The sequence below is a fragment of the Meleagris gallopavo genome, chromosome 1 (assembly GCF_905368555.1).
Source record: "Meleagris gallopavo chromosome 1, MGAL_WU_HG_1.1, whole genome shotgun sequence".
Taxonomy (NCBI): domain Eukaryota; kingdom Metazoa; phylum Chordata; class Aves; order Galliformes; family Phasianidae; genus Meleagris; species Meleagris gallopavo.
The window spans coordinates 190,006,229-190,031,789 of NC_139404.1; the positions used below are offsets into that span (position 1 = coordinate 190,006,229).

Below are 25,561 nucleotides of genomic sequence, written 5' to 3' on the forward strand. Positions count from 1 at the left end.
TGCCTGCAAGTTGTTTTCATCTCAAGCAAGAAATAAATGCCTTAGGGCCCAATATACTGGATGTTACTTGGATTTCAACTTCAAGATGAGGCAAACTGCAGTCTAGAAGAGTCTCGAATTTCTTTAACTGCTGAACTAGTTCTAGAAAACGAATTCAAACTACCATGGAGATACCAACACCTTGAGATGAACTTTACCTGTTATATCTGCAGTCACCTGTTCCTTTAGTGTGTTTTTAGAAATCTGATCCATCTGCCTAACAGCTCTTGTTTCTGACAAAGCTAACTTCATGGACAGCCAAAAGGAATGCCTTCACTTCTTTCTCAAAAGATACTGCAGCATCAAATCTGAATGATCCACGTGCTGAAATAAAGAAAACATAAATTAAAGTGAGGTCTTGTTTATTTCAAGGAAATAAGTAATTAAAATGTAGTAATGAGAAATACCCTCATGACAAATTCTGTCTTTTGATCTTCAAGATAGGTCATATATAGCTTTTGCCACAAGAAAGTGATGGAAATAACTTAGTGATAACTGCAGAAGAGAGAAAACCTCAACAAGTCCTTATCTTGGTGGACTTTGAAGACCATATCAGACAACCTAATAATACACCACATGTTTAAAGTCAACAGGGATAAGGAGCCTAAATGTTGTTGATGGGTTCAGCCAAAGCATGCAGACATTTAGTACAGCAATATTTACTGGTCCAAAAACAGGTGGTGTTTTTGTTTTCCTTGCACCTGCCAAAAACTACAAGTTTATCTGATTGAGCAATTGAAAGAGGTGAAGGCAAGGGGAGCTGAGGAACAGAAAAGGCTGTGCCCTGACTGCTGAGTTCTGCTCACAAAATGCTCTATTCACCTACCACAAAAGAAGACTCAGATTAGATAATGCTCACTTAATAACTGTGATGTCTGCTAGGATTGTACCCGACTTGTCCCATTAATATATCATCAGACAAAATACAATTATTGCAGAAAGTCAGTGCAGTGTTACTTAAATGGGGAACAAAAGGTAGTTATAATCCTAATAGCGAAATGGAAGTGATTGTTCACCTGAAGTTACCTTGGGGAAAAAAAAAAAAGTTCTTTTGAGGAAAATTTCTGAAAGCTATCCAGTAAATGGGACTCTTTTTACATTACTTCTTCTGCTTTTCATCTTTTATGATCTTTTAACCACCTCGGATATTGATTTAAGGAAAAAAGCATTGCTCACTAAGAAAAATAGTTCTGAAAAAGATATGCCACAATTTACTTACAAAATCTTTCTTTGACTTACATTCATATTTCTCTTGATAACCAAAAGCTCTGGCAAACTATCCATTTAGGCTAGGTAATTTATTTCTGTCTTATTAACCAAGGTACAAAGAAAATCATAGAATCATAGGATGTTTACAGTTGGAAGGGACCTTGAAGATCATCTAGTTCCAGCCCCCTGCTAGATGCAGGGACATCTCCCTCTAGACCACACTGCTCACAGCCCCATCCAACCTGGCCTCGAATGCCTCTACAGTGGGGCATCCACAACCTCTCTGGGCAACCTGTGCCAGTGTCTCACCACCCTCACAATAAAGAATGTCTTCCTCATATCTAGTCTAAATCTACCCTCTTCCAGTTTAAAGCCATTTCCCCTCATCCTACATTTTCCTCATCCCACATGCCCTAATAACAAATAAACTTCTGAGGAGTTTCTCATCATACGTATTGTGCAGTTTGGCCACGTCCCCTAGACCTCAGATTTAGAATCGTAGAAAAGAATCATAGAATCATTAAGGTTGGAAAAGACCTCTAAGATCATCAAGTCCAGCCCCACCCATCCCACCATGCCCACTGACCACATCCCTCAGTGCCACATCTGCATGATTCTCGAACACCTCCAGGGATGGTGACTTCACCACCTCCCTGGGCATCCTGTGCCAGCGCATTACTGTTCTTTCCCTCCCTATGTCTCTACAGAAGGAGCATGTCACAGAATGGCCAGGGCTGGAAGGGACCTCAAGGATAATGAATCTCCAACTCCCAGTCATGAATCTCCAACCCCCTCCATGTCACTAGGGTCACTGTGCCCCAAATTACATTCTAAATAAAGATTATTTCTTGTTGTGTCTAATTACTGGAAATTGCATTCATATCCTCACTCGTTATGTATTACATACTAGGGACATGGTTTAGTGGGCAAATACTGGTAGATGGGCAGTTTTACTGCGTGATCTTGGATGCCTTTTCCAGCCTAAGTGATTCTATGATTCTGTGATTCTATGCTTCTGTTTCCAAAAGACTTGCTTGCAGGTAATCTAGGAACATTAGTAGCTTGAATAGACACTAACAGAGAAAAAACTGCTTATGATATATCTGAATATGTACATTTCTAATATGTAATGCAAAATATATCTGTCAATTTCCTGAAACAGCTTGAGGAAGCCTGCAGTGCACACAGACATCTCTCTTTCTTGTATTTCAGTTTGACTTTGTTGAGCTCCTCGATGGAAGACGCCTTTTGAGCCAGGAGGCGAGAGGCTTGGAAGGGCCTCAACGGCAACACAGAGCCTTTGTGCCCTTGTCCAGCCACGAGACAGGCTTTATCCAGTACTTGGATTCAGGCATATGGCATTTGGCCTTCTACAATGATGGCAAGGAGTCGGAGGTGGTTTCTTTCCTTACCACTGCCATTGGTAAGCGTTTCCTGTTTTATTCCCAAACCGTCTGCCTTCAGGCCAGGTGTTAATGCACATACTCAAATTGCATGGTAGCTTTGTGTGGTTCTGGACCGAATGTAGAGGATGTATTTAGCAACTGGCTGAGTGCTGTTAGGCCCTAAATAGCATGTAAGTATTTTGTATGCCTTTTTAATAACTATATCCGGAACGAGATTCCACCCGGTGCCAGAGTTGGATTACAAGCTTGAAATTCCCTGCTTCACTTTTCCTTTGATCTTATTTTTTTTATTTAGCTTTTTTTTTATTTATTTTTTATTTTTTAATTTACTCTTCCTGGAGCAGAGGTAGAGGGATGATTGAAGAGCACAGAGTGGCACTGTGCAGCAGTTTTGCTGACAGCCCTGCCTTTAAGCGCTGTCCAAATCACTGCAGTAGGAGCTCAGGCAGAGCACTGAGGTTAAAACCAGCAAAGAGCACTGCACAGCTTTGCTCATAGGAACCACAACACCGGGAATCTCTATTTCTCCTTGCTAACAAACAGAATCTCAGGTTTCTTAAGAAGTACAGATTAACAGTTTTCTGGGCTGCTCTGGCAATAAGTCACCTGATGAGCTGTTGTCCATTGCAGGAAGGATGCTGCCTGCAGGCTGCTTGTGTGCTTGTGCACCCCACGTGTTCTTGCTTCACAAACAGCAGAACCTGTTTCTGACTCAGTAGTATTTAATTTTAAATCTGACTCACCCGCTGAACCTTTTCATATCCCCAAATTCGTTTGGTTGTAATTTAAAGATTGCTCCATAAAACTCACGCTCAGCTTTCTTCCAGCCACAGTGATTGTTTAATGGATTTTTTTTTTTACTTTGCTAAAAAAAGCAGACTCAGTCCAAAGCTGTCATTAATCCCTCTCCCCAAAGAAGTATTGGTGTTGAGTCTCAGCTGTCTGCAATAGTTGCCTAAGAGCTACGGGCTGTAATTTGTCTTGGCAGGTTAATTAAAAGTTTAGGTCTTATTAAAGCCATCATTAAGATCCCAATATTCACTTTAAACTCTAAAGTTTACCTAATGCGGAAGCGAAAGCACTGCTGTGTTAAATTTAAAAGCTGTAACTTCACAAGTTTTATACTGTTCACAGTTAAACAACACCAGAAACAGTAACACATTAGTTTATGAAACTGAAGACTGCTCTGCAGAGTACAGATTTACTTTCAATTATAATTATGGAATCATCAAGATTGGGAAAGACCTCTAAGATCCCCAAGTGCGACCCCAACCGATCCCCACCATGCCCACTGACCATGTCCCTCAGTGCCAATTCTCCACAGTTCTTGAACACCTCCAGGGATGGTGACTCCATCACTTCCCTTTGGCAGATTTACTTTGCTGCAGCAGTGCTGGGAACTGAGCCCTGTATTCTCCATCTTCTGCCTGGAGCAGCGTCCAAATATCCTTCTGAGCATGATTTTTTTTTCCTGCTCTAAGAATTTCTCCAGTTTGAAATTCCCCAGCTCAGGAAATCAGTAAGGCTTTCACAGAAGAAAACATTTTTAAAGCACAACCACTATATGTTTGTTTTCAAAGCAATGCAAATGAGCTTCCAGCCAGACTTCTCTCCCTGCGTCATTGCACTAACAAAGGGGAAGAAAAGGCAAAACATCCTTAACCTGTCTTTGAGCTGTGGGGGAGCAGCGTGGGTGAAAAGCATGTCAGATTATCTTTAAGGCAATATTGTTTTGTTTACCTTCGCGACCATGTGATAAGCAGAACAGTCCATGATAGATTCCCTGTTGCCCTTGAATCATTCTATCTTTTGGCTCAAGGGAGTTGGTTTTTTTATTGCTGTACAGTAAAAGAGAGCCTTGCCCCATACATGGGAATCGCTTGGTAGCTGTACAGCAATACAAAGCTATTGTGTACAGGAAAAGCTGCTTACAGGAAAACCCACTCATTTTGAAATAAGTAAAAAAATTAGATAAAGAAGGGCCTTCTTCAGTAGAATTTGGCCAAATTTGTTCAGCATTTATAGAAATATGATAAAAATTGTAGAGTCACAGAGTGTCTTGCTGTGGAAGGGACCTTAAAGCCATCCACTTCTAACCCCTGCCATGGACTGGCTGTCCCCACCAGCTCAGGCTGCCCAGGGCTCCATCCAGCCTGGACTTGGACACCTCCAGGGATGGGGCACCTACTGCAGCAGTGCCACGGCCTCACTCTGAGCAAAGAATTTCTTCCTAACATCTAACCTAAATTATCCTAATTATTATCCTAAATTATCCTAAATTATTATCCTATGTGATCGTAATTAACCTAATATCCTTAGCAGGTTAGTACCTTTCTCTTTAACCTAGATTTCAGCAGCTTGCTTAAAAAAAGTCAGGGCAAGTGTTGTGTGAAAATGCATTGTATTGCTTCAGAGCCTTTCCAGTGTATTCATGAGGTCTGCCAAGACAAAGCTGCTGTGTTTTAAGTCTATCCATACTGCTGTACAATAGTATTATGATTTTTGCTGGTGCCAAGGTAAATAGGATACAAAAACCTGACACTTTGTTTATGAACCAGGGTGTAAAGTGGCAGTGCCAAACAAATACATCAAGGCACACCTGATGGGAACCCTTCAATCTGTGTGGGATGAGGAGCATGTAGAGCTGTGTTGACTGTCAGAGGCAAGCTGCCATTTTGTTTGATTTCTGTGGCAGGAGCACATAGAAAAATCTCCCATTATTATTATTGTGCAGCCATAGCGCTTGCAGCGTGAGTGTGTTTGAAAGGTATGGCTGGGATGCAGGAAGAAGAAGGATCTGGTGATGTGAGAAGAAGACCAGCAGCCTGGAAGTCCTGGGCTCTGATTTATGTTCTAATTGTGACCCAACCTAAGTTCACGCTTCAGCTGCATGCCATGAGGAGTGACATTTCCCCAGAGATGCTGCGGGGGTGATGGAACTGCTGGGAAAACGCATTAAGCATTAATTAATAATCATGAATAATAGGAGAAAGCACAGAATTGATAATGGGAATCAGAATGATAAGTTCATAAAGCCAGACTGTACAGTCATTCCTCCACTGCGAGCAAGGACTTGCCTGAGTCAAGGACAGCAGCTTTCACTTCAGCAGTGCGATGCTGAATAGAAAGAATGCTGATTTTCCAAGTTTATGTGCTCTGTTCTAACAGACTGAACCCTTCAGAGCCAGTGAAATCACTGCGGGCTCTGCTTGATGATATCAATTACTGTGCTGCGCTGGTCTGGAATGATTGGGCCTTCCATTATCCTACTGAAAACCAGAGAAAAATGGAGAAAAGCATGTGTATTCCCAGTTTGATAGCACATTTAATTTCATAAATGGTGAGGCTGTCCATCATACCGATTTGGAATCTGATATAGCTATAACTAAATCCACTCAGGAACATTAGCTCTGATTTTAAGGGCAAAAGATGACAGTTGAGCCCGTTGTCTAAAAGGATGCGGAACCATCATCGCTACAGAGTTATGTGATGTCAAAATGTGTGCCTGTTACATGCCATTGCTTGTGAACCTGGGGAGAATGCAGTATATAATGCCTGTCACAGTTTGTTCTTCTACAGTGCACAGGCAATTCAGGTGGAGGGAAATAAAATTATTCTAGAAAAGTTTTTAGCTTTTAATAACATATTTATGTCCCATTCCTCCAAATTACAATGTAAGGCATTATAAAGAAATGGACAGAATCACAGAATCACAGAATGGCCCGGGTTGGAAGGGACCTGAAGGATCATCAAGTATCATCGTGGACAGTCAAAATCTCTCAATAATAAATTAAATCTTTTTGTAAATGACATTGGAAGCACTTTCTGAAATTCCTAATACAAATAGTTCTCTGCAAAGCACTGTGTGGATTCACTCCCTGATAGTGGTGATTTCTTCCCAACGATCTGGTGTAAGTGAAGCAAAAGAGTGGGCTGAGGAATCAGCTGGAACCAGCACATCTGAGACAGAGATTTGGCTGAAATCTGCTCGGGGGGGGGTAAGAAATGTCTGATAGGCTGCAAACATCTATAGAGCTGAAGAGAAAAGGTCTTCCAGCAGCTGTTACCGCTGAGCTCAGGTTTGTCTGCATGCAGCCCCAGAGAAATCAAAAGGAGAAGCAGCATCAGCTGTCTGAGAAGTGAGCATCTGTTTGCCATCGTGTCACCCAACGAGCAGCAGGAACACGTGTACAGCACCCGTGGTAGGATGCAAGGTTTTGTCTCGCTTTTATCTTCTGCAGGAGACAGTGCTTAAGTTTAGGATAAGCCCCGTTGTTCCTCCCGCCCCCTTCACTATCCGTAAGAAAGCTGCTGTAAGTACTTTCCTCCATCAAAGCACAAGTTGGCAGTGTTATTTATAAGGGGCTGCCAGCACATACAGCGCTTTACAATACGCATCAAAGGCCAAGCTCCCTTCCTGCTATAGCCTAAAATATCACAGCCCTCATACAACTCACACACATGAAGGATACCTGTGGGTTCACAGCAGGACCGAGCTTAGGGAGGAGAGAAGGAATTACAGGGCACAGACAAGCTTGGCACTGGATCATCTCCTGAGAGGACGGGGTTGTGTGAAAGGGGACCTGAACAGCTCTGAAAGTACCCCATTCAGGTTTGTTTCCCTTCCATTCACTGCCCATGTGTATGCTGACTTAAACTCTGTCAACTCCCAGTTCAGAGTGGATTCCCAGGCATTATCCACTGAAGTCTCAAAGCCATTCACTTTATTTACACTTGCTTCACTAACATCTGGGAAAGTCTAAATTGATCTCATGTAAATACTGAGGAGAATGTGCAGGCATGGGGTGTGATCCTCTATCCTCTGTGGTGTATGCTTTCTCTTAGCTAGTTCCCTTGTTACTTTACTTAACCTCCTCATGTACAGTTAGGTCTTCAGGAAGAATGGATGTCATGTCCCTGTCACCCTCTTCTGAACATAACCTGCAAGTACGTCCATCAAAGGAGTTGGTACATGCTGAAAATTGAGCAAGTAGTTGGCCAAATCAGGACTCTTTACCTGTTAGTGGAACTCCAACTGCTCTGTGGAGGTGGTCCGTTACCAGTGGTGTTGTTCTCACATACTTTGTGAATATGGTCATTGCATCCCATGGTCACCTTGTTCCATCCCCTGTTCCACACTGTGCCTTGTGGTAGCCCTCTACAGTCAATTCATAGCTTGTGCCTTCCCCAACTTAAAGCTCTTTCTTTCTGCTTGCTTTGCACTGGAAAAAAAAATAATAATAGTGACATATGAGAGCCTTGGCAGGGAGGAAAATCACAACTTCATTTTTGATGTTACTGATCTCTCTTCTGCAACATAACAGCAGAGCTTTGCATGCTCTGCAAATAGCTTTTTGCCTTCAGCTCTCTGTGTCCCATTACAAGCCCTTGCTTGACAGATGCTCCATGAGATGGTCAGTGCCTTTTTTGATGACTCTCTTGTTGCCAGCATCCTTGTTTGATGCTTTCTTTCCTGTTCTTTGGCTTCAGTTAGCTTTTAATAGAATCATAGAGTCATTTGAGTTGGAAGGGACCTTTAAAGGCCATCTAGTCTGACTTTCCTGCAATGAACAGAGACACCTACAGCTTGATTAGGTGCTGAAACCCTGTCCAGCCTGACTTTGAATGTCTCCAGGAAGAGAGTATCCACCTCTGTGCATCCTGTTCCAGTGCCTCATCATTCTTTCCTTACATCCAGTCTAAATCTCCCCATTTCTAGTTTGAAGCCATTTCCCTTTGTTCTGTCACAATAGACCCAGCTCAAGAGTTAGTCCCTTTCTTTCTTAACCCTCCTTTAGAAACTTTTGCTAAGCTTCTCTGAACATGGTGAAGTTTGCAGGTGTCAGGTAGCATAGAAAGCATGCACTCAGTTCAGCTAGGAGGCAATAAGGGCATTTATGAGTCCCTGCTAGGCTGTGACTCTCATTTTTTTTCTTTGCATGTTTGGTCTCATGAGTGGTAGTTCTGTTTGATTGAAAGCTTACATTTAGACAGAGGTTTGATGATCCTTGTGGGTCCTTTCCAACTTGGGGTATTCTACAATTCTATGATTCCATGGTTTATCCACAGATAGCTTCAAGCCATTTGCCCAGGGAAGTTGTGGAGTCACAATCCCTGGAGATGTGGCACTGATGGACACGGTTAGTGGGCATGGTGGTGATGGGTTGATTATTGGACTAAATGATCTTAGTAGTCTTTTCCAATTGTAATGATTCTGTGATTTTATGGCCAGTCTTCCACTTGGCCACAGGGCCAGGTCCTTCAGTGAGAGGGGAGTTGGCCCACGCAGAAGGATGGCAAGAAGACAGCAGGCTGCCAAATCCATCAGAGTCAAACTCAGCCCAGCCTGGTAGGTAGGACATTGCCCTGGGAGATGGAAATGAGTGAACTCTGAGCTTCATAGGAGTTCCCCTCTCCAAACAAGTGAAGTAGTGTGATTGGAGACATGTTATTTTTTCATCCAGGCGTACATGGAAAGCTAATCTTTATAAAGCTTAATAAAAAATACCTTGTAGCCTGAGCATGGATCTGGAAATGGCAGGAGGGCTGTGAGGTGGGGAAACCTTTCACATTAGTTTATAATCCCCATGGTCAGAGGTTTTTGTTTGCTATTCTCAGTAGGACAGTAGTGATGGTTTTAGATGATAGTGACACAACCCTTAAAATTTTAGCAGCTGATAACTTTATTAGCGTGCCCTAAGTCTTTTCATCTGTGTGTCTATCCCAAAAAATAGATAACAGTCTCATTTCCCACTGAAGGGAGCCCAGAGCAGGAGTGCTGAGTTTTATTGCCCTACAGAAGAGCCACAGCTCTTCCAAGAAATCTGGAGTCACACTATTCATTTCAAATCTAGATGTTATTTGTGGTGACCTTTTCCTCTCTGCAAGTGTCTAAAACAATTCTTACATAATTATCCTGCTTCCCAAGCCTTAATGGCAGGCCAAATTATTATTTCAGGATTCTTCTGTTCAAGACTTTAGGCATCTCTAATAAAAGAGAAATTAGGGACACATCTCAAAGATAATTAAATAATAAGAAGCCTGTAAAGGTCAGATACTTGGCTGTGAAATCTTCCACCACTGCTCTTTCCTAATACGGCATATTTCTTCATTGATGCCCTGCAAGAAAAAGCCAGCAGCATAAATTTTTAGTGTGAAGTTAAAATTAAAGTAGGGATGGAATCATTCATTTAACATTGCACTGCAGCTTTTGCTTGTTGTTTTGTTCTGGCTTAGTTTGTATAGGTATGCTCCTCTTTCAATAGAGCTAAATGACTACAAGTGATAATTTTGGATGGGAAAAAAGGAGAAACAAACAGACACATAGATGGACTAGATGATCTTGGAGGTCTTTTCCAACCTTGGTCATTCGATAATTCTATGATTTATATTGTTGTACAGAAGAGATGGAGCCATGTTTGCAAAAATTGTTTGGGTGCCAAAAAGCATTCACTTCAGTTGAAGTTAGGTGACTGGATGTCTCCAGTGATCTGGTTTTACCTGGCTTTGATTGTGCTTCAATTTAATAGGAAAAAAAAACACAGAAGTAGATTGGTCATTTTGAAAAGCTTTTCCTACATGTGTATTTAGATGGGCTGGTGGTAGGCTTGCATTTGCTGTCAGAGTACTGTTTGCAGCAGCAAGTTCTCTTGATCCAACAGAGCTTGTACAAAAGGTTTATTGATTGGGGTAATTACTTCAGTTTTAGGGTCATGGAATGGTTTATTTAATACTGAAGTTAAAGCCTTTTCCTTTCTTTCTGTTATTTCTGTCCCTTTTTTTGGTTCATTTTTTCAGAACAGCAGATTTCTGCCTTAATGACACGACATACACTGGTACCAGAGGGTTTCTGGAGAAATGTGTAAAGCAGTGCATATGGTTTTTGTTTTTGCACTTTTGTATATAGGTCTTTCCATGCACCCCAGACTGCAGGCTAACGCAAGCAGAGCTTGTTTTATCCCTGCCTTATATTCCTGAGCTGCTGGGGCAGCTCTGTGCAGACTTTTCTTTCCATGAATGCTCCCCTGCTAAAGCACAGTAATAAGTTGTGGGAGTTACACGTCCACTTTTGGCAAACAAAGCGAGAACGCTTTCTGTGCTCCAACAGGCTATTTTAAGACTTCATTTTCCAAAGGCTGTATTTAACTGTATTTACGTGCACAGGTTTAATTGACCACATGAGAGAACAGCAGCCAACAAGCTCGGCACCTCAGGAGTCACCAATCTCCCTTTTCACACAGAGGCCAGGGGGGACGCGGACATGGTCTGTGCAGTAACTCCTGGCACATGTTGACTTTTAAAATGATAACAGCTGTTCTGTGTATTAGATGTGTGGCTGCTTTCTTTATCTAAGTGCTACAACAGTCTCAGAAAGAGAGTTAAATAAATTAGGTTAAACTGATTTCTGGCTCAGAGGATTGCTGGGGGCTCTGTGAGGGAGTGTGCCTCGACCAGGTTTGTGCAGCAAGTCAGCTACGGGCAGGAGCAGAGCTGTGCACTCTGCTTTTTCTCTGGCAAATACCTGAGCACGAGCTTGTAACGGCCACAGGAAATCAAGGGCATCTCTATGGGGTCAGTATTGGGGCTGACCCTGTTTATTATCTTTATTGATGATCTGAACCTATGTTCAGATTGAGTGTACCCTCAGTTAAAATGCAGGTGACACCAAGCTGGGAGGAACTGTTGACCTGTCTAAGGCTAGGAAGGCCCTTCAGAGAGACCTTCACAGGCTGGATTGCTGGGCTGAGGACAATGGGATGAACTTCAAGAGTAAGTGCAGTGGAGCTGTGAGGGGTCTGGAGCACAAGTCTCATAGGGAATGGCTGAGGGAACTGGGATTATTTAGTCTGGAGAAGAGACTTCTTCCAAAGGAAACGCTTTCCACAACTTTCTGAAAGGAGGTTGTGATGAAGTGGGCCTCTATCCCAAGTAACAGTGATAGGATGATGAGGTAATGACTTTAAATTGTGTCAGAGGAGGTTCAGGTTGGATGTTAGGAAAAATTTCTTCTCAGAAAGAGTGGTAATGCAGTGGCACAGGCTGCCCAGAGAGGTGGTGGAGTCACTGTCTTTGAAGGTGTTCAGGAACTGTGGAGATGTGGCACTGAGGGACACAGTCAGCGGGCATGGTGGAGGTGGGTTGATGGTTGGACTAGATGATCTTTATGGTCTTTCCCAACCTTAATGATTCTATGATTTTTTGTTATGGAATTGATCTGACAAAAGGCCTAGGAGACACTCAAGCCCTTCTATCGCACTGGGCATCACACTTGAAGGTGTGCCTATAGCAACCTGTCTGCAGCATGCCTGAACCTTGCATCTCAGCCATTCCACCTACTGCATCCCTGTTTTTCAGGATGGATGCATTTGCTAAAGACTTCGTATGAAATGAAACTTAGTCTTCAGTGCACTGAAAATGATAATATTGCCAGGGTTTTGAGGCATCTGTTTTGACCAAATGTTTCCATGTTTGAGGTCCTTTTTGTATGTATGCAAGACTGATTTGCAGTCTTTTCCCTACAGTACACCAACATACAACATCGTTTAAAATTAAACTCAAGGCCAGCTTTAGCCTTGCCCCAAGCTGCAATAGCAGAAATTCTAATGTACTGAATGCAAAGTAACTTCCAGCTTGCTAGTGCAGCTCCAGAAGTTGAACCCCGAAGGCTGAATAATTGTTGTTTCCTGTATTCATTTGTAACAATTTATGAGAGTAGAAAGGAACAACAAAAAAAAAAAATTTCCTTGCAATCCCTTGGGCAAATTGGGGATATGAGAGTTTTATTGGAGCGAAATTCAGGTTTAAAAATATTCCAGCTGCAAAGAAGAAAAGCGAGGAAAAAAGGAACTTTCACAAGGTTGTTTCTAGATCTCCACAGCCTTGCTGTATGTAGAAGGCACTGAAGTTACCATTCTTTTAAGGTGCATCTTAGGAGGAAGATGACAGCTTGAGTCCAAGGGCTAGTTTCTTTAAAATCATCCATTGACATTTTTCCCCAACTAACTTCTAACCTGTGACACATTTCAGGTGACTTAAAGAGAAAGGGTTTTTTTAAGATAGTTAATAGGCAATTCTGTAGAACTTTATTTCAGTGCTCCTTTCATGCTTTTAGCATTGCTCACATTCTCAGGGAAGAAAACAGTGATCTCTGTATATCGCTACAAACTGCAAAAATACATTAGCAGGCTTTTTTTAAAGGTGCCTTTATTCTGATCCCAGTGAAGTCAAAGAAGATTTTACCATTAACTTAAATGGTAGAATACATAGAGCGATGCCCAAGTGCTTTTGAAATCCCATTACACCTTATGCTTTCAACCATCTGATAGCTTTATATTGTAAGGCATTCTGCACTGGAAAGATTTCTTAAAAAGGAAGCAGTAAGAGAAAGGAATGAACTAGTGAGATAAAGTTTTCTCTCCAAGGGGAAACCAAATTCAGACCAAATGTGGTATAGGCTTCTGAAGCAAGCAGGCTTGTTCTGTTCATTATTTACTCCCCACACTATTCCCACTTGGTCCCACTTTCTGCAGAACAGAAGTTCAAAAATAGTCCACGCAAAGCTGTTACTGTAGTACTTATAGCTGGGTTTGGAGTTGAATGTGCTTGAAATAGTGTGAGAAGGACTGATGTTATTGTGGCAGGGCTATTGGAGTACCTGGATGGATGTCTCAAGCCAGGCCATAGAAACAGAAGTACAGACATCTCAAGGGAAATTGTACTCGCATGATGTACTGTCAAATTTGGCAGAGTCAGCAGATGTTGATGGTTTCAGTAAATGACTCAAAGTGATGCTGAATGCCAAACTTTTAGTGCTTCACCATCACCTTTTAAAACAACCCAGACTCCAGAGGCAATGCTGGTGTGGTTTACACTGTACTCTGATAGAGATGTATGGTATCTGCTGTTGGAAGTGGCTTTTTTTTTTTTTTTTCCTAAGTGATAGAGGGAAAATAACTTGCTATTGGATACTGTGGTTATTGTACTTCACTCTGACTTTCCAGAGCCTGGATTGACTTAAGGAGCAGTATAAAAGGACTGCCTGCACGTTACCTTTCTCCTGATTTAGCATCCTGATACCTCCATGTGAAGGTTAGAGTTCCACTGGGATATGAGGGCAAAACAGGGTTGTCTGCATGGATCTTTAATTAAAACAGACCTCCCAGCCTTCAGGAAAAGAAAAAATAGTCAAAACCTGGCACAACATCAAGTGGCATTAGCCGTATCAGCATCGCACTAGGCACCCTCCAGAAGAGGAAACTGTGAAAGAGCACTCAAAAATAATGAGTGAGTTTCCATGATGCTGTCAAGACTATCACATCCCTGGCTGCCAGGTGTGGATTACTTGAGCTAGAAATATAAAAGCCCTATAAAACACAAATGAAGCAAAAAAATCGAAATCTCAGCAGGTGAGGATGCGCCATAAGAAGGAATCAGTCCTTGCACATTTCTGCTCAGAAAGGAAGAGGTGGATCAAGAGCACACCGGACCCAGTATTTTCACATTTCCCTTGTTTTCAGAGCCTTATTTTTTTTCTTCTTTATTTTTTTTTTTATTTGGCTCAAAATGTCAAGGCTGATGTTTCAGATATCTGAAGCGTGTTTTATCGCCTCTCACCTCCACGTCTCTCTTGGCATTGTTATCACGATTACAAGAGCAGGTGACAGTTCTCTGGGCTTAGAATCTTACCTACCCTGCAGTGAAATCCAATCGAGTAGCATCATTTCTTTGAAAAATAAACAAGGCTGCAAGCTCTGCAACTGGGAAGTAAATTAAATGCTAGCTTGTGTTCACAGAGCTTCAGAATCTTCTTTGCCTTTAATGTTATACTGCCTGACTTCCTATTCAAATTTCTGCTAATACAGTCAGGGCAGTGACAGGGGGCATTTTTGTGAAGGAGAGACATTATTGCAATGAGCTTGCAGGTGACAGTTTTATTCTGGACAAGCACTGGGTCTAAGAAAAATAGCGTGTGTCTTGCTAAAGCTGAGCTGGTGCAGCAGCACAGAGTAAGGTGAAGTGATGCAGAGTCCTTCACCCTCCCATGAGATGTAATTCATTGCAGTGTGAGAGGGATGCTGTGCTCTCACCGTGGCCCCTTTGCACTGCTGAGGCTCACATAGGGGATTTCAAGGTTAGATAGGAGCCGAGAGGTCTAATTACCTGCTGCCCTGCTCCACCTGCATTGCAACGCATCTTCCTTAGCTGGGGGAACATGACAAGACAAAGAATAGACCAGTGGACAGTCAGGAACTATTACTTTCTGTATATATTTATTTGATACAGTCAACAATTCTCTAGATATTTGTCCAGAAGTAGGGGTTTTTTTATTATTTACTTACTTTTTTAAAATTAATGCATCTGTGTAAGGGCGGAAGGTTATAGGGAAAGGCTTTTATTCTGTAGGTATGGCAGCTTCCTTCAGGCCCTGAAGCTTCATTTATTTTGTCACCAAAAGATTTTGAGGCAATTTCTCATGCACAGGTAGAGTAGACTACTCACAGAAAAGGCCAAAAGCCTGAATAATGCATAAATAAATTTTAAAAAACCAAAAAACCTTTCTCCTTTGTTTTCATCTCACTTTTCATATTTTGCATTCTCATCAGCAAAACAAGTTTCTTATTCTTTGGACCTCTGTTCCAGAGACTGCTATTAACACCGATTCATTAAAGTACAATTTCTCTACTGTAGTGCTATTCCTCCACGTTTTTGCCACCAAATGGTGCCAGTCCCAGATCAGCTTCTTGAGGCTATCAAAGGAAGTGTTTATGCTTGAATTCATACAACCACACCACACTGAATGGCATTTAATCAGTTCTTAGAAAGCTGTCCTGGTGCTTATTAACTCCCAAGAAAGCTACTGTCTTCAATGGCCAGCCAGATAACTATTTTTTCTTTGCCAATAAATAGTTGCCTCTAAATGCCTAGGGAATGATGATGCTTGGTGGCAAGTGTAGGCTATAAAATATTTAGCTTTAACACACAATTGTGTTACTGCAACCTCTAATAGGATTCGGTGTCAGGCAAACATCTGCCTTGGCCTCTGGCCCAAAGATACAGAAACAAGCTATTGAGTTGGGTCTTGCATAGTAAATAAATAAGGCGGGTATCTGTTAAAGTGCGTATGCCACTGACTGGCAAGCATGGTAAGCATCTAAAAGAGAAATCCATCAAGAGCCCAATCATTTGTCTGTCTTCTTAATATGTTTATTGTATTTCACATGGATCCCATTAATTCATGCAGGTAATGGTAAGCCAGACCATTATCCTGGGAGCTCTGTCACTGACACTAGTTTGTCATATCAACCACGTGGTGTATTTGTCTGTGATTACCAGCCTGAAAACATGAGAATGGTAACAATTAGCAATTTCCCACTGAGCTCACTGATATTGTTCATAGTATAATGTGAAATCTAATTGGGGGTATGGGCAGCATCGTGTCAGTTTATAGCTTCTTAGAGGGTAAGTGGTGACTGTACTGGGGTAGCAAGCAATGAGGTAAATATTTCAGCCAAGTTTACCTTAAGATCTACCAGCTGTGAGATTACTCATCCCAAAAAAATATCCCCAGAGAAAGCAGCAAATATCCCAAAGAGTTGTCAGCAGCTGTAAGACATGTGGTGCATGCTGGTTTGCTCCAGACAATGATCTGGTTTCCTCTTTGATAATTAAAGCTCCTTAAAGAGTACTTCAGAAGGGTTTTTCGCTTGGAGAAATCTGTTTCACACTTACCAAATCATTGAATCACAGACTCATAGAATGGCTTAGGTTGAAAGGGACCTTAGAGCAATCCAGTTCCAATCCCTGCCATGGGCTGGTTGCCCCCCACCAGCTCAGGCTGCCCAGGGCTCCATCCAGCCTGGTCTTGGGTACCTCCAGGGATGGGGCACCCACAGCTCTCTGGGCAGCAGTGCCAGGGCCTCACCATCCTTTTTGAGTAAAGAATTTCTACTAACATCTAACCTAAATTTCCCCTCTTCTAGTTTAAACCCATTCCCCCTTGTCCTATCACTATCAGACCATGTAAAAAATCACTCCCTCTCCTGTTTATAAGCTCCCTTCTAGTACTGGAGTGCCGCAGTGAGGTCTCCCTGGAGCCTCCTCTTCTCCAAGATAAACAAGCCCAGTTCCTTCAACCTTTAACCATATGAGAGGTGCTCCAGCTCTCTGAGCATCTTTGAGGACTCTTCTGGACCTGTTCCAACAGCATCACATCCTTCTTGTGCTTGGAGCCCCAACCAGGATGTATTACTCCAAACGGGGCCTCACAAGGGCAGAGCAGAGGAGGACAATGCCCTCCCTCTCTGCTGTCACTCCTTCCATCTCTCATTTCTATTAACCTGGCAACACTTTTCTACATCTTACTTCTCCGAAGTGAGGTAGGCTGGACAGGGGTAAGGAAAACCTGTGTACCTCAGACAAGATGGTTCTGCAGAACGAGACAGTGTGAGTCTGCAAGTAGCATGTCTCATTATGTTACTCACTCCTCTCAGCAGAGATCTGCATGTTTACAATATTTATTCAGGATATGACTTGTTTTTTCAGTTGCTAATTAGATTTAGAAGCTGGCAGGACAATTACTTCCATACGCAAGCTTCTGCAGTCTCCATCTGAAGCCACACCGCCTTGAGTTTTGCTCATTTATCCCCAGCGTGAGTTGTTTGCTTCCAGGAGGTTTGCTCCTCCTGCTGTTTGTTGTTGGAAGATGGCAAGGAAGCTGCATTTTCTAACTTCTATTTGGACATTATAGCACAATCATGTGAAAGCATCATGCGTGTTTGACCTTCCAATTTATAATCTTTGCCCTTCCCAGCTGGTGGCAATCAGATTATTTCAGAGATTTGGAACCCAAGAGAAAGCTGTGGGAGTCAGACTGAAAACAGGGAACATATATCTCCTTCTAAGAAAGGATTGTCATGGTCTCACAGTGAACTTTAACTCTTAAAAACAAAACAAATCATTGTCATGATTCTCTGAAGCAATTCCCATGGTGCCATTCATAAAATGCCACATGGAGTTTTGTATGGATTGGAAAATATCAATATAATTACTTGTAACAGCTTACAGAATAAGATGTAGAATGGAAACTAGAGGTTGGCCATTTAGGGCTTAATTATTGATCGGTAGTTTTTCACTGGTATTCATTAGTAGCTACATTGACTGTGCTTGTACTTAAAAGACATTCTTCCAGATAGTAGCTTTGTGCCTCTAACTTAGGGGCTCCCTGGAATTTAAGTTGGATCTCATTTATCATCTGTGCCTCATTAAATAATATCTTAACTAAGTCCTTGCATCTGCACAAAATACCTAACTTCGTCCATGTGCCTCTTTATGCTTTCTAGGGTTCCCCCAACTCAGTTCACTAGACTTATTGCTAAATCACCTATAACATCCCATTTAATTTGAAAGTGAGGTATTGGATCAGTGTATGTGCATGCGTTTATGTGTGTGTACATATCAGAAGGGCCAGAAAAGCAAGGCAGCTCTCCATCTAACACTAAATTCAGTCTTGGGCTGAAGACAGAGGTTTTTATCAGATATTTAGTGGCCATGATTTACTAATGCCTGCAGTGTTCAAAGTGAAAAGAAACTCCAACCTATGATCATATCTAAGAATATAAATAGAAGCATGCTCAGGATTTTAGAGACTTATTGCTCATAAGCCGTGTTTGCTCTCATGTGTTCTGCAGTAGTGAAAAAAAGGCACATTCATTTAACACTTCCTTTTTGGCAATACCTTACAAGGTGCTGTATCAGCTTTGGTACAAGAATATACTGCATGCATCTTCATCGCTTTTTTGAGTTTATTCTCAGAAGTGAAGAACTTCTGGGAGTGTACAGAGACCTTAATTGCCCTGAGTCACACCAGGCAAGTTAGTATTCTTAGCTGCTAAGAAAGTGCTCCAGCCACAGGATGGGGAGAATTTCTTTTCCTCTTCAGTTCATTTTGTCCCTATCAGTCAGGTTATTCCAGGGCAAAGTGGGTGTACACAAAATTAGAGCTTACTGGAAATGCTACCAAAATGCTCGGAGACAGTGGAGAAGTAGAAGGAAGGGTTTTTAAGAGCCTCTCTATCGTATCATGAGTTGACAGTTGGACTTGATGATCTTAGTGATCTTTTCCAACCTTTATGATTCTATGATTCTACGATTAATAGTGTACGGTGGTCAAGGCATGATTAAAAGTTACCAGGGTGCTTCAGTGAAGAAGTTACAGTGGGTCTCTTTCACCTGTCTTCATTCCTTTTCGGTGGGTCACAATATGGCATGATGCAATTAGGGCATACTTGCAGAGAACGGCCTGGGAAATGGAGGATTGAGGAGTAGTGAGATGTGATATGTGTGCATACCACGCAATCTTTCAAAGTTAAATGCCAGAGCTGTAGATGAACCACTAAATGTTTGTGAATAATTTTTGTAAAGCATTAGTGTTGATCTCTGCGGATGGGATCTGACCAAATCTTGATGTCTATGACAACAAAATCTACGTCTGAACTTGTCAGGGAAGGAGAGGGCCACAACCAGAGTGAAGTTCATCGAATGGATTCACCTTAAGAGTCAGGAAAATATAGTTAGCTAAATAGACTACATCTCTTTGGTAATTCTGAGCTTTAAGATCCTGTTATACATAGCTACACTGTTGAAGGAGTCGTTGGCTTTACCCTACAGTAGACATATGCTTGGTATTCTGAGTCTTTCCAGTCATATCCTACTGTAGGCATCGCAAGTACATCAAGTACATTAACTGAACCACAATGGAAATGCAATACAGTGGAAGGTATTATTTTCAGTGACAAAGATTACCCTTTAGCCAATGGAACAGCTGCCATATTAGATGCTGTTTTACTTTTCAGATGTTTCTTTAATTTGTTTTTTATATTATTTTGCATAAATATTATTATTTTACATACATACACCAAGAAAGTTTTGTAGATATTTCGCTTCTTTTCAAGGACTCAGTTTAATCCTTTAAAGCGAGAGCTTGAAAAAAACTGGAGTTTTCAATATACCATAGGTGTTGTCATGACATGGGGAGTCTGTCCTGCATCAAGCACACAGACACAGGTATCCCCACTGACTTCAGAGGTCAGGCACATGTAACCTCACTGCGCTGTTCCTACAGCTTGCAGACGCCAGCCCAGAATGACAGCGTGATGGTGAGGTTTCCCCAGCTAAGTACTGCACAAATGCAGAATAACACAGTCCTGCTCCTGTTCCCAGTTTACAGGCAGGAAAAAACAATTCATATTTTGGGAGAAAATGATCAGGTCTTTCAGCCACAGCTGGTAAATCTGCTTGCCCATCTCACTGTCTTGCTCCGCAGCGCTCACAGTCTATATGTGACCTATTTGTGTAAACCTGTGTGTGTGCATCAGTAAGTAATTTTGCTTGCTATATTTCTGGATACAATTCTTGAGAAACAGACAAAAAAGGCTTTAAAAAGAAAAAAGGCCTAAAGCAAAATTACATTTAGTTTTCAGCAGTGAAATTAAAGCATCACAAAGTTCTGAAGATCATACACGTACAGGCTTATGTGATCTTTTAATTTGTGTCTATACCTGCTGTTAAGTGAGAGATGGTACACTTAACTATCCACACTTTGACTAGCTGTAAAAACGCACAAGTTTGGAGCTGCTATTTGTTTATTATAAGAAATGCAGCAGCTGCTCTACGAGTGGGATAAAAGTGGCAGATCAATCCCAACATGTTGGTACATGCTGGGATTGTGTTTCTGTACACAGCAAATACGAGCTTAACCAAAGTGCTAGAAAACTGGTGGCACTTTCTTGTGCCTGCCTTGCTGCATCAAGGTGTATGCTTGTGCAACTTCTGCCAAGACTTAAAGCATAAATGCTTGAAGCAGTTTTCATTATTTAAGCCTGCTGTTGCCTTTTTTGAATGATTAAATTGTAGTACGTCCTTTAAAATGTCCCTCAGAAACCTGTGTTGTTCAGAGAACACTCCTTCAGAAACAGCCCTCCTTTCATTCCCAATTAGAAACTAATCTGCACATCTCTATTGCAGCTGTTTCTTTTCACATACACCCAAAGGAAGTTCACAAATATCTTTGCTACCACAAAACCTCATGAAGTGCACTAGGAAACTGCAGTCATTATCCACATAGCCAAGATTTCCACCCTGCTCCATGATAGATGCACCGCTGCTGTCCCTCCTGTATAACTGAATCCAGTTTTAATCAGATATGCATCTCTCCCAGAGAAAATGTGAAATAATAGTGTGGAATGAACTACAGTGTTCCATCATCTTTCCAAGGCCCTATCGCATTTACTCAGTGCTTGCTTACAGTTTAGTCAAGAAAATGATTTTCATTCTTTTTGAAAAGTGATGTTTACCAAAAGATGTCTTTGTTTTTCTTTAAAGAAAGATAAGTTTTAGCCCAAATATTTTAAACTGTCCTCACAATAAGATAAAAGTGCTAGATATCATTTTGCTTACCTGTTAACTTTCTGTGGAAGATGAATAGCCACTGTTTTTCTAAAGTCAGGGAATTTAAGATGCTAACTAGAAACAGAAGAAAGAGTGAAGCAATCCCCCCTTTCGTGTTCCACTGAGATAGAATGTTAGACCCAACACTTCAGCCTGTTTGTATAATACTGTAGAAATAATCCATCAACAGCAAGCAGACAGGATGAACCAAACTTCATAAGGGAATATGTCTATCATAAATCATCTGTGTTGGGTGCAAATAAATGCCCCATTTCATTTTCTCCACTCAACAATATCAGACCAAAAATGCATGTTCTGCCAGGAGAACTGTGTTTATTGTTTCTCTCCAGTACATTCAGCAAGGGAAAATGGTCAGAAAAATAAGCAGGGTGAAAAGTTCTCAGGTCCTAAGTGAGGAAAAAACTTAGTGGGTGCTGAGTGGTTGTGGTTTTGGTCATAGGGTTTGCAGTCCCTGTGCACAGATGTGAGATGTTGAACCATCCATTGCTATGAATGGATGAGCTCCCATTACAGGAGCTCAAGGCTGATGCTTCTATTCCCAGCTTCGGTGGTTGTTTAGAGGTTTCAGCCATCCTGCCATCCAGAACCCTCCCAAACTCAGTGGTGTTTTCTTGCCTAATCTAACTTTTGTTTCTTTTCAGAATCAGTGGATAACTGTCCCAGTAATTGCTATGGGAATGGAGACTGTGTGTCTGGGACTTGCCATTGCTTTCTCGGCTTTCTGGGCCCTGACTGTGGTAGAGGTAGGAATTTCCTTGATTAACTCTTCACTCCTCTCCTCCTGTTGTTTTTTTCTTTGTCAAAGTTACCTTCATGCCTATGCACTTTGCCAATTGCACATTACCAAGCCTGGGGCTGCTGCAGGAGAATGGAACCAGGTCAGATCTGTGAGTTTTTTTGTTATTTGCCGTGATTGCTGTGGCCTTAGCAACAACGTGACCCCCTGTCTGTGCATGGACAGGCAAAATGTCACAAGAGGAATTTTCCCTTTGGGAATTACTTCAGAAAACATGACTTAAAAATGTGGCATTGCTGTTTATTTGGCAGACTTCTCCATCACTCTATGGTGCACCATTTTAATACTTTGTTTTAAGACACTGATTGTAGACTAGGTCAGTACATTTTTCATTGTTGCAGGGCCTGCAGGATAGCCTCAGCTATGTCTGATGTCTCAGCTCCCTGATGGCTGCAGGGAGCAAGGAAGGAAGCAGAGCAGTGAGAAGCAGGGCTGGGTGCTTCAGTCAAAAGTGGAAATACTGGGATGCCTTGGGAAGGAGGCTTACCCAGGAAACAGTACAATACATTTTTCTTCTCAAGTGAAAAGTATTTTTTAATAAATCGTTTTGGAAGGATTTTCACTTGACCTGAAATTTTTAGGTTAGTTAAACATTTAAAAAACAAACTGAATTACTTTCAATAAGAACATGTTACAGACAGAGAAATCTAAACGTCACACGTGGAAAATACCAGAATGCTGTGCTTCAGTCTTTTCAAGGTCTTTTTTTTTTGGCTGGAACAGTTGAAAAGACGGAGCGCAGATTTATAACTCAGTGTATGGGGGGATAATGCAAAAAGTCAATGCCCACACAAGGAGCTGTGCTAAGGCAGCAGGTCAGGCCTTCACCCCAGCCCATTGCTTTGTCTGGGAAGCAGGCTGGGCTCCTTCCCAAGAGAGAAATCTAAACTCTGTCCAACCCCACGTCCGCTCCCACTCCCACTGAGGTCTGCTGTGCCTGCGTGAGGCTGGGGGCCACGTCCCTACAGCCCAGCCAGGAGATAAGGCCTAATGCAGCCCCACAGGCTGGGCCCGGCTGAACCCCAGTGGAGTCTTGGAGGTCGCGGCCCAGTAAGATGGATGTGGCTGCCTGCATCCCCAAGAGCTCTGGTGTCAGACTTCTTGCTGACTCAGGTTGGGCTTGGTTTGCATTTCCAAGCTCCTTTTTAAGTCCATGCAGCTGGAGACAAAAGGAATTTTGCCATCTCTCGCACCTCCTGACTTCAGCTAGGGGCAGAAGTTCGGGGTTTGTTCGCTGAAGGCTCCCTGCAGAGTCAGGGCAGAATGAAAAGCTCCTTCATTGTCAGGCAGAATATGTGAACTTTTAGTCTGAATCAGGGGAGCTTCCCTCCTGTCCTGGTTTCCCCGGACTCCAACTGGGCCACATGAGTGTCTCCCATTTCACACGGTTGCTTACTCTGGCTGATATGAACATGCCTGATTGAGCTGGGCTCCTATCACAGGTTACTGTCTGCCTTTATGAAGACAGACAAATACTTGGAGTGTCAAAATGCAATTTGCATGTGCATTCCCACCCTCAAGGCTTTTTCAATAAGACCTTGCCATGAACTTAATATACAAGGGTCCCAAAACTGGATAACTTTTGGTTTTCAAGGGAATAGGAGATGCTGCTTTTGACCTAAACATCCCTTCAAGGACAGCAACTGCAGCATATGCAAGGCTGCTACAGGATCTGTCTGCAGCTGTGTGTCAGTTTCTGGATAGAACAATAATTCTTAAGTTCTCTGTCCAAGCCAGGATTTCTAGGTCACAGATTTCTTGGGCTCCTTTGTTCCCATTCAACCTTGCAATTCACCTCCCAAATCAGTGTGAAACTTTGGAACCGAAATATGTATAAATACATTATTAACCAATTACATAATTTGTAAACAACTGTATCTTTAACTAATTATTTTAAACAATACAAATGAGAGCAAATCACCAGTGATGTTTTCAAGGGCCTTTTGAAGGCCTCCTTGAACATAAAGAAGGTGTTTTTAACACTATCTACAGATTAAAACAAATAAATGAATAATCTTGCTCTATGATGCTGAAGTGATGTGCATTTGGGCTGTTGCTACCACACTAGAGAATTACTGTGATTTTGGCATCTTAGAAATTTGTTGGAATGGAATTGGAGTGATCAAATTAATTATACATTTTTATGCATGGGAAAGAATTAAGCAAGTAGCAGTGGAAAGAAATCCAGAAACCTTCTTTGTCTTTATTCATTATGGCATGCTACAAAGGAGCTCTTGTTCTTCCCATTGCCTTAACATTGGCACAGTAGTTTCCAGCTTATGCTGAAGGTATTCTCCAGTTTTATTGAAGATGGCCAGCAATTTATTTGATCTCGTACTGAGTGATCAGCTGTCCTGTCAGAAAATATGTAAGTCTTTTTCATGGGTTAAAGGCAATTATTCTTTCTTCTCATGGCAAAGAGCTCTAAGGATCCTCCTCCAGTGCCTTGAAAGAGCAGGCTCCATTACTGAGCATTTGAAATTTGAGATAGGAGGGAGAAAAATTCCATCAGTCTAGCTGAAAAGTGAAATTACTGAGTGAGTTTGCTGTGAAGCATATCTATAACACAGTGTATCTTAAATAACTTATTTCTTATATTGTATATTATATGCCTTGTATTCTCCTTGCAAAAGATGCACACCACTGCAATGTGCTTTCTTTAAAGTGTACAGAGCAGTCCTTAGTAATAACAGTTGTCAAATTCCTTTCTCTTCTACATTTCTTTTATTATAATTCACTGCATTTCAAACCAGTTTAACAGTCAGAGCTGATAATGCTTTGTATTGTACAGAGTGCACTATAATTCTGTAAGACTCAGACTTGTCTATAATGATAAATGAAAACAACATGGATGGGCATTACACAGCTACTATGTGAAGTGGTAGTAAGGGAACAGAGGAGTGTTTCCTTTAACCATGTTCATAGCTCATACTCAGAGCCAGGAGCAATGCAAAAGAAGCATGTTGAATTCATCACATGCCTAACAAAGAGGAATTAAGCAGTAGATAGGACCATTCCTCTCATATTCATCCTGCATAAAAATGTTCATTGATTGCTTTCGTGAGAATATGAGGATCATGTGCAACAGTGAAGGAGAGAAATCTGAATTGAGTATGTCCTTTCTAGTGAGTTTTACTGAAAGCAGTTGATGAGAACAGAACTTAAACAAGACAGAATTTGAAGGGTCAGTGGACAGGAAGGTGTTGCTTCTGAGGGCAGCTTCCATGGACAAATCAGAACAGAGGACAAGAGAAGGCAAAGGTGGCAATTGTAGAGAAAGGAGAAGGGAGCAAAGATCTTCAGAGAGGAGCTGAAGGAAGCCTGGAGAATAGCAGTTACCAAAGCTGAGGTCGAGGAGGCTGGGATTGGTCCCTGATGCGTTCTTCCATGGGGAGCCAGCTCTGAATCTTGCAGTTCATCCCACCCTCCTCTGCCTGACTTTTTTCAAAGTTAACTCAGATTATGCAGTTAAAATTCTGGAATCCACCATGCCACAACTTGAGTTGTCTTCCTTTTCTCCCTTTGAGCATCACTGGACACTAGCTGGAGCCCAGGAGGTTCCCTCTCAATATCAGAGTTTATATTTGAAAACTTTTGTTACAGAAAGCTTGGAAAGCCAAGAGGCATTGTGTGAGATGATGAATGG

At 41.8% G+C, this 25,561-nt stretch overlaps 1 protein-coding gene across 8 annotated transcripts in view; it reads left to right on the top strand.

Annotated features, from left to right (window-relative positions):
* TENM4 (teneurin transmembrane protein 4) overlaps positions 1-25,561 on the top strand; it is a 594,920-nt gene that overhangs the window by 417,243 nt on the left and 152,116 nt on the right. For all 8 annotated transcript variants that reach the window (XM_085216460.1, XM_085216463.1, XM_085216464.1 and 5 more), the window contains 2 exons: positions 2,461-2,671; positions 21,761-21,862. In XM_085216460.1, the coding sequence (XP_085072586.1) occupies positions 2,461-2,671; positions 21,761-21,862 (313 nt within the window). The remainder of the gene's footprint in view (positions 1-2,460; positions 2,672-21,760; positions 21,863-25,561) is intronic.